The 9,720-nt window shown below is 33.2% G+C and overlaps 1 protein-coding gene and 1 long non-coding RNA gene across 2 annotated transcripts; one reads left to right on the forward strand and one right to left on the reverse strand.

Moving 5' to 3' along the window:
- Nucleotides 1–955: 955 nt before the first annotated feature.
- On the reverse strand, nucleotides 956–1,663 carry LOC108606158. The gene is made up of 3 exons (XR_001915426.1): nucleotides 1,322–1,663; nucleotides 1,110–1,259; nucleotides 956–1,043 (listed from the first exon to the last, which is right to left on the reverse strand). It is a non-coding gene; the product is annotated as an uncharacterized LOC108606158 (long non-coding RNA).
- Nucleotides 1,664–7,231: 5,568 nt separating this feature from the next.
- On the forward strand, nucleotides 7,232–7,993 carry LOC108606124. Its single transcript, XM_017995977.2, has one exon. It carries the CDS (start codon nucleotides 7,315–7,317, stop codon nucleotides 7,633–7,635), a length of 321 nt encoding a protein of 106 aa, XP_017851466.1. The 5' UTR covers nucleotides 7,232–7,314; the 3' UTR covers nucleotides 7,636–7,993.
- The last annotated feature ends 1,727 nt before the right edge of the window (nucleotides 7,994–9,720 follow it).

A 9,720-nucleotide genomic window follows, 5' to 3' on the forward strand; every position in this document is an offset into this window, starting at 1 on the left:
ACAAAAACAACAGAAACCAGAACAACAACAATGGCAACTACAGTGAAACGTCGCGACGCGTCGCAGACGACGACGACGATGACAATGACAACTTTGCTTAATTGCAGATAGTTGTTAAAGTTGTTGTTGTAATAATGGCCAAAGCTGTCAAGCAGCTTATGCGTACTTTTTGCCCATTGTACGGGCAGCTACTTAATTTATTTGTCACCGAACCGAAGCGCAAATGAAGTTCGAAAAAAGACTTGCAAAAAGAAAAAATAACTATGGCAGCGTTTGAAATTATACAAGATAATAATTAACATGATAAAGCGTGCGAGAGTGCGAAAGAGAAAGAAAACGCTCAAAGAAATAATTACAAATTAAAATGAGACACGAATGTGTGTTGTGGCCAAAGGAGTAGCTACTAAACTGTAGCAAAGGGGTTAGCCAAGGGGGGGGGGGAGCTTATGCGGAAGGGAGGGCAGCAGTTTATAAATAGCTGCGGCCACGCATGCGCAAAGATTTGTCATAATTGATAAACGACAACAGCTGCAGAGAAGAAGAAGAAGAAGCAGCCAAAGCAGCAGCAGAGCTGCGTTCACATATGACAAACTCAAAGTCAAGTCAGTCAGCGAGACTTGAACTTGCGGCAACGCCTCGCCGAGCAGACAAATCGAAGCCGTCGTCGTCTCCATCGGTTTGACAGTCCAGTCGTCGCTGTGGGCGTAACGCTTCTCACTTGCCAGTCAGTCAGTCAGTCAGTCCAGCAGTTCAGCAGTTCGTTGCGGTGGTCGCTGCAGGGTCAAGTGGAGTGTGTTGTGGTCAAGACTGTTACGGACTTATCATTATGGAATGACGTTAAGTTTCAGTTCCGAAACTGCATAAACGAAACTACAGCAGCTAAGACTGAAGCATAACATTTTATTTTATAGCTTGTATATATTATATGCACAATTTTTTTTTTATGTAACTAAACAATTTTTAACATATTTTTATTGATTTAACAAAACTAAATAACATAAACTTTTATGTGCAACAAGCTGCTCAACAACATTTAGCAGAGTCTGCAAAAGAAAAAGAAAAAACTGTTATTAGTATTTTATGCGCGAGCTCCTCTATGCGCTTCTCACACTCATTGCAGCTGCTTAGAAAGCGCTTATCGTAATCAAGTTAAGTGCAGTCTTAAGCTAAATCATAAATTGTATTAAACTTCAAATATTGTTGCCTAGATGTTCAAGTTCTTACGTGAGCTGCTTGCTCGCTTCAATTGTCTATTGTTGCTGCAAATTAAATTCAATTTTAATGTTTTGAAAAAGTGTTAGCCATATTTACCTGCACTCACAAATATATAAAGCGTAATTAACGATTCATCAATTGGCAACTTCTTGGCTTTACCACCAATTGTTTTGCTTGCTGCCCAACAATTTCGACTTGAAGCGCTGCCAGAACGACAACTGCTCGGTCTTCAGCATATTCATCAGGAAATCCTTGGGCAAATATTTATAAAGTATGAGCACCAATGGTATAGCTAAGCAAATCTTATGATGCAGCAGCAGGCGCTGGCCGCGGCGTTTCAATAAACGCAATAATTGCTTAAAGCTTGACTGAACTTCTTGGTTTGAATTCATTTTAGAATATCTCAAATATTACAAAATATAAACTTTTATTTTTAGAGCTGTTTATGCTATACGATAAGCAGTAGGAATGAATTTTCATAAGCTTTAGCTTAGATTTAGTTGATGACTAGATTTAATATTTTTGACTAGACTAGATGATGACTAGATTTAGTAGCTAGATTTAATAGAAAGCAACGAAGCGGCAAATATTTGTAACACTTTCCAACACTGCGGGCCACTTTTAGGTTTTCTTATGCAACAAAAAAATATTAATAAAATTATTTATAAAATTAGCTAAAGAGTAAGCAAATGATTTTGTTGCTCTTAGCAACTTTTTAATTAAAGTTCGAAGCTAAATCGAATTTGTATGCATTTGTTATGAGTTATAAATATATTAAAGCAAATATTTGTAACATTTTCCAACACTGCGAACTTCTTTGAATTTTTCGTATGCAACAAAAAAATATTAATAAAATTATTTATAAAATTAACTTGTAGCTAAAAACTAAGCAAATGATTTTGCTGCTCTTTGCAACTTTTTAAGCTAAAGTTCGAAGCTAAATCGAATTTGTATGCATATGTTATATGAGTTCTATATTAAAGTCTTGCGCAGCATTACAACGCAAATTAAAGCTACAGTGTTGTCTTTTTTTTTTTTTTTTGTTAAGTGACCATGACAATGACAACTTGAGCTTTGAGCCAACTAACTCCAACTCGCGCGTCTGCGCTTTGGGAAGAGTTGAACTGCAGGCTGTGGCCAACTGTGACAACGATGACGCCAAATTGGCAGCCGTGTTGGGTTTTCGAACGTGAGAACCAATTGCTATGTATGGTCATTACAAGCCGTCCAGTTGAGCAGTTGGGTTAGAGCGAGAGCGCGCGCCATAAATATTTTAATGATGATTACATTTTAAAAACAACAGCAAGAGAGAGAGAGAGAGAGAACGAGACTCAAATCGAATGAAAATCACAGTAACTGGGGAGAGTCTTTGGGTCTGCTGATGAGCTACTACGCAAGTGCAACGCGACACTGACGACATTTTTGGAATTACATTGACAGGCCAAGTTGAAACTAAAAGCGATAATTATTTGGCTTGGGCTTGGGCTTGGGCTCAAAGTGTTGGCAATTCTGTTGAGCAGCAGCTGCGAGCTGCGCAATGTTGCAAGATCGACAACTTGCGGCGTCTTGCCAATGTAATTTCAATAATTTTATCTGCTGCTGCGCGCGCCAGCCGTGATTCGATTGGCTTGGCGGTGACAGATCAAAGTGGGCCCAAACTGCAGCGCGAGTCGGCAAAAGATCACTGACTGATCACCTTTCTACACACTTGGCCAACATGGGGACAGTTGGGCGGCGGCTGCTCCAGATGTTTAGCTGCACTTTGGCGGCAACGATTGCAATCACAAATACTCAAACATATGTTTGTTTGTATGTGTGTGTGTGTGATCATCATCAACATCAGAGCGCGTTCGCATCAGCCGCGCTCAACTCTCTGCCAATTACTCGGCAGCATTGCTCAGATGCCTTTTGCCATTTGCATCGTTCGCGTATTGATTTGTTTAACTTTTTAACTCGCACCAATCAGCGCCCAAAACTGCAAAGGACTCCAAGGCTAACGCATTTTTCTCCCACGGAGCAGCAGCGTGTGAATGACAAAAAAAAAAAAACGCCAAAAAGCAAACGCAACAAAGTTCAATAGCATTTGGCATTGTCAACATGTCAACAAAAACAACAAAAAATAAAAATAAAATATCTATTGAACGTTGCTGATGCTTCGATTGTTGCTTCAGCTGCATGCCAAGACGTTTTGTAGGTCAGTTATCGACCCAGTTTACGTGTGGACACGCAGGCAAAGTCGATTGCTTATTATTATAAATTTTGAAGTGCTACGCTTAGCTTGCTTTGAAATTCATTTAAGGGAGGAGACCTAAAAGTTGAAAAAATCGAATTATTGTTCCTCATTATTTAAGACCGCCTAAAAAAAGTTTTAATGTCGAATTCCGCATATTTCAGAAGATATTATGGAAACAAAAACTTTGCAGCGCATTTTCTTCGCTTTCATTTTTTACATTTTAACTGAATTTGCGTACACGATTAAAAAAAAAAAACTAAACAACTTGAAATGAATTTTGCAGGAAATTAATTAACCTTCTATATGTACCTAAAAAATTTCACGAAATTTTTTTTTTTGTGTTTAAAAACCACTTTTTTGGCTACACAACTTTCCCAATTTTTGAAAATTTTTCAATTTTTTAGTTTCATGAAGAATATATACTAATTTCTAATGTAATGTAATGCACTCTGCATGAGTGTGCGCGCATGCAATACAACCTAATATTTTTCAAAAACAAAATTTTTTTTTTGTTTCTAAGCACAAAAAAAATTTGGTTGGTCTAAGTTAATTTTTTCCCAGAAAAAAAAATTCTAATTAGGGGTTCCCCCTTAAACAACAGTTATATTTATATTTATTATTATATTTATTTTATTTATATTTTTTTTATATATTTATTTATATATGCTTAGCATTTAGCGCTTGAATGCTAAGCAAGTTGCATTAAATAAAATATATATGCTTACATATTCAATTAATTTAAAAATTAAAACTTGAGCTCTTTTTTAATGCATTCTTTATAATGTTGGCATTAATGCTGTGCAAGTTACATTAAATAAAATAGAACTGCTAACATTTTTAATAGTAAATTTTAAATAAAGCTTGCGCCGCTTTTTGTTTGCGTGCTTGGTAGGCGACTGCATGGCATTGAGCTTCTAGCCAATTAATAATAACAACAACGTGCTTCAAAATATGTTAAAATAATTTTGTTTAAATTGTAAAGTCCATGATTTCTTCAATTGATGTATTGCCAAAAATTTCAGCAATTTTTTGAAAATAATTTTGATTTTAGCTTTAAGCCGCTAAGCTGCAAAGTATTAAATTAAGCAATATTTATGGCTTCTGGTTAGTATTATTTACCTGCACACACAAATATATAAAATGTAATTAACGATTCATCAGTTGGAATTTTGCTTGACACAATTGGTTGCATAGCTGGACTATGATCAATTTCGAACTTGATGTGCCGCCGAATCTACAAACTTGTTCGGCTCAGCATATTCATTTCAAGAGAAATCCTTAGGCAAATATTTTATTAAAGAATGCAACAAATATATTATGTACTAAGCCGCACTACACTGGATTGGGAAAGCGTCGCAGGTATTTATTTAGCTGTTTGTAGTTTAGATTGTTGCCCGGCGTTACAATGCCCTGGTTAACCGTCTTCTTCGCCTCTAATTTGCGATCCATGTAGAACTTGTAACAGTTCTTGAACTGACTAATCTCTTTGTGGCAGTATTTCTCCACAACAAATGGAGAGAATTGGAACTTATGTATGTTCGATCTTGTCTTCTAGCGTTGTAGATTTAGTGTAGTTGTGCTAGACTGCTGGTTTATATTCTAGATTGCAAAAAAATTATATTAAAATCACACAAAACATGCAATTCAAATGTTTAAATATTCAAAATAATTTGTAATTATATAAAAAGCTTAAGCTTGCAGTTTTAACTTAACAAAAACTTAATGCAGCTGCATAAAAATTTTAAATAATTTGTACATTTTTTTTTTGATTTTTTGCAAAGCATATTTAAGTTTATTTAAATATTGTTAACCAATCAAAAGCATTGGTTTTTCATTTGTTTTTTATTTTAATTTTAATTTGTTTTAATATTTATAATATTTATAGATTTGCTACAATTTGCAGCAACTCAATGTCAGCCAGCAAAACAAAATTTAAAGTTCAAGGTATGCAGGCATTTAAACTTGAAGCTTAAAATTCCATTTGGCCAACACACACACACACCTACACTTGTTGAAATGCAAATTTGGCCACGCCTGTTACCATTTCAATTTGAGCTATGACAAAAATAATACTAAACTTTAAATAAATCGAAGACGCAACTTTTTCCCACAGCAATTGGCAAAGTGAGTTGAGTGGATTGGGCGGGGGGTTGGGCGGGTGCTGCTGTGGGGCAGTTCAGCCTATTAGTTTTGGGGCGTAGTCGCAATTTCATTTGGCATTCCATAAACGTTTCGGTTCAAACATAAAATAAATAAAAATCAGTACAATTCGAAGTGCTGTCGTTTTTGCCTTTGAGCTTTTGCGACAATCACTCACGTTGGCTCACCCCACCCCCCCCACCACCCCCAACTACCCGCTCTGCTCGGTCAATGCTTTTTCGCTTATTTAACTCTCTTTTCGCTTCAATCGGCAAAACGTCTTTGAGGCTGTCACCCGTTCGTTAAATGTTGTTAAATGTTGAACGTTCTGCGTATTGAAATTAAATTTGTGTCTTGCTCGACACGATGACTTATTCAATTATTCGATAACACGTGATTGAATTATTGAAATAACTTTTAACTGCCACTTGACTCCTTCTCGCCGCGCTTCACTTCACTTCTCTTTCGTTCGCTCGCTGGTTTTGCTCCACACGCCATTCCGCAGACGATCGATCGACAATGTGTAAAGTGAGGCAGACACTTAAAGACTTTTTTATAATCAGAAAAACGTGCCCGCGATAATTGAAAGCATAAAATTTTAAATATTTTAAAAATAAATAAAGGCGAAACGTTTGATAAATTCTCATTAACTATAATAATTAATAAGTTAAAACAAAATTATGAACCAACACTGCATATAAAATTGAAAAATCACAAGTTTTGGCTTAAAATAAAATACTTAAAATGCAAATTAATATTTATTGAAATTTTTAATGTTAATTATCGTATATTTTTTCAATATTTTCATGTATTTATTTTTAATTTAATTTATGCCAAGAAATATATAAAGTTGAAATCTTAGAAGTTTTGGTATAAAATAAAATACTTAAATTTAATTGCTGTCTTTGTTGCCCAAAATAAATTTGAATTTAATATTTATGCATTTATTTTATTTTATTTTATTTGCTTATCATTTTTATTTCCAATATTTATAAAAATTTATTCAATTTTAATTAAAAGAAAAATATAAACTTGAAATTTCAAAAGTTTTGGTATAAAATAAAATAATTAAAATTATTTACTGCCTTTGGTATATAAATTAAAATGCATATTAATATTTTTTGAATTTTTGTAATAGTAATTAATTTGCTCATTTGATGTTTGTTTTGATTTTAAATATTTACAAAACTGTATTTTTTCTTATTTAAAATGCTATGCTAAGAAAAATATAAAGTTGAATTTTCATAAATTCTGAAAGAAAATAAAATACTAAAACAATTTTTAATTTAATATTTATGCATTTTTATATTAGTTATCGTATATTTTTTATTTGCTTAGCGTTTTTATTTCGCAGATTTATCTTAAATAAAATGCTCTGCCTAGACAAAAAAATTAAACTAAAAATTCTTAAGTTTTGAAATAAAAAGAAAATACTAAGAATTATTTTCTGCAAAAATATATTTAGATTTTTATTCATATTAATTATTGTACTATTTTTTTTATGCATATATCGCATTTGTTAAACGTTTTGTTTGAAAATATTTATAAATTTCTTATTTACGTATTTGAAAATTTTTTTGCTGCTCTGTTATTTTTTTTTTTGTTATAAGCAGTCGTTGTATTAAATGTATTAAACAATCGCAAGCCTGTTGAACAACAACAGTTTCTTAAATATATATTTGTCTATGTAAATAAATTTTATTGCCATTTCTGTGGCCATTTACACCATGGATAATGAACTAAGTCGCGGCTATGAAGGCGCCAAATCAAAAGCAGCGTCTCCATCGAGCGACAGCAGCAGCTCCGGTGATGACGATGAGTTTGAGCTAGCCGAGAACTCACGACGCAATGGCATGCGCTTCTCCAGCATTGAGGAATTCCTGGCCAGCTTGAATACGGCAACGACAGCAGTGGACTCGCTCAAGGGACTGCAGAGTCTAAGCCTGGAGAGCTACAAGGCCTGCATGCAAACCAAATCGCCAGCTGGCGAGCAGTTGAAGATCAAGGAGCCGGAGCCAACTGTTGGCAAAGCAAAGTTTTCAAATTAAAAACGCTTAAGCGCTTATAAACAAATTTATGGAACTTTATTGAGGCAAGTGAAAGGCGTTTGACGCTGTTGTCAATTTATAAAAAGTTTGACAGCTCGTTTTGCATATAAATTTATTATTGAACTTATTTCTTATGCTTTGATTTATGTGTAAAGTCGCCAGCCAGCCAGCCAGCCCACAAATGCTAATTGAGCTGTTTATCGATTTGTTAACAACAATAACAAGCCACAGTAACTCGAACAATGCGCACATTAAACAGCAACAATAACAACAATCTGCATGTGCCAGCCACTCAATTTTTATGGACTATTAAAATTGTGTCAAAATGTGTTTGAAATATTTTATTGTTAATTATATGCCAAGCTAACAATCAACATACAACATTGCTTATTGTTATTGTTTCAGAATTTTGCAGCACGTTCGTAGCACGTAAATTTGTTTGGTAACAAAAGTTAGCAACAGTAAATAAATAAGTTAAGTACTAAATTTCATTGCATAAATCGACAAATAAATTCTGCAGCTGCTTAACATTTTTTAAACATTATTTAGCAATTCTTTTTTAATTTTATTTATTTATTGTGAACTATGAACAGTCGACAATTACGAGAAGATTACAAAAAATATTTAAAAGTATTAAAAATTATTTTATTGCTTTTAAATTTGATAAGCAAACCAAATTAGGTCTGGCTTAGTGTTAATTATTAATAGTTAAAAACAGTTAAAATAAATATTTTAGTAATACAGTCTTAAATACATTTATTTATAAATATATAAAGCAGCTATATTTAAAATATTGTTGAGCAACTTTAACAATTGTTGCTTCTATTGCATAAAGCAGTCTAAATTCTAAGCTAAATCAGCTGCTGTTTCTTATATATTAATAAACAGTTTTAATAGTTGCTAACTTATTTATTGCTAATAATCAATATTATTTTTAGATTTATTTATTTAATTAAATTGATAATTAGCCATTTTACTTTGATAATAAAGTAGCTTGCATAAAAATATTTAAATAAATATGTGTCCACAGCAGAAAGTTGTTTTTATAAAAATTGCTTATATAGAGTTCTTACTGTAAAACACAACTTAAAGTAAAAAATTTCATATTTTTTTTATAACTAAAACTACTTTAATTTTTAACGCAGTTGAGCATTGTTTTAATGCTTTTTTAAACATTAAGCGTGCGCTATAAAATATATATAAAAATTCACATAAAAGAAAATATATCAATATATAAAATAGAAAATGTAGCAAAATTACATAAAAAATATAAAAGCTAATATTTATTTTTGCCTTTTTTTTATTATTCTTTGAATAAGTAGAAATCAAAAGCTCTACGTTGAATCTTTTAAAAATATAAAAGTTAATATTTAATTTGCTTGCTTTATATTATAAATATTTTAATTTATATATAAAATGCAAAATAAATGCACTTTAATGTGCAAAATACTGTATATAAATTTTAAATATTTATTTAAGCAAAAATATGCGCACAAATAAATACTAATAATAATTTAATATAACAAAGCGCAAGCTTAAAAAACTAAATACAGTTTGACAGTTGCTAATTTAACTACATTTTGTAGAAATTATTAAAATTCTTGAAAATGTCTACGCTTAGCTATTGATGAGCTCAAAGGCATAATTAAGTTGCTGCCACATGCCGCAAGCAGCAGCAGCAGCAAAGCGTGAATGCCAAAAAAAAAAAACGAAGCAATGAAATCAAAATCGAAAAGTTTTAAATTAATAGACATGCAGATCGGACAGGCCAGGCGCAAGAATTCAGCAGCAAGTAAAGAGAGTGAGAGAGGCAGCGCAGCTTTGAATAATGAGGCAGACTGTGGGGCTCAGGAGCAGGAGGAGGAGGAGGAGTAGCGACTGTCAGACTGAGACTGAGAACCAGTGACTGACATTTGATTATTGGCTTCCAATTTGTTGCAGATGTGTCTTGGCTCGATCTTTGGGCTGCTGCTGCTGCTGCTGTTGTTGTTGCCGCAAATTGCGTGCCAGGCAGTCAATGTCTGTCTGTCTGTCCGATCTGTCTGCATAGCGAGAGCAAGAGCAAAAGCTTGGGAGCTTGGCAAT

Source organism: Drosophila busckii, chromosome X (assembly GCF_011750605.1).
Source record: "Drosophila busckii strain San Diego stock center, stock number 13000-0081.31 chromosome X, ASM1175060v1, whole genome shotgun sequence".
Classification (NCBI taxonomy): Eukaryota; Metazoa; Arthropoda; class Insecta; order Diptera; family Drosophilidae; genus Drosophila; species Drosophila busckii.

Coding starts and splice junctions, on each gene's coding strand:
- LOC108606124 (XM_017995977.2), top strand. CDS start 7,315: ATGGATAATGAACTAAGTCGCGGCTATGAAGGCGCCAAATCAAAAGCA.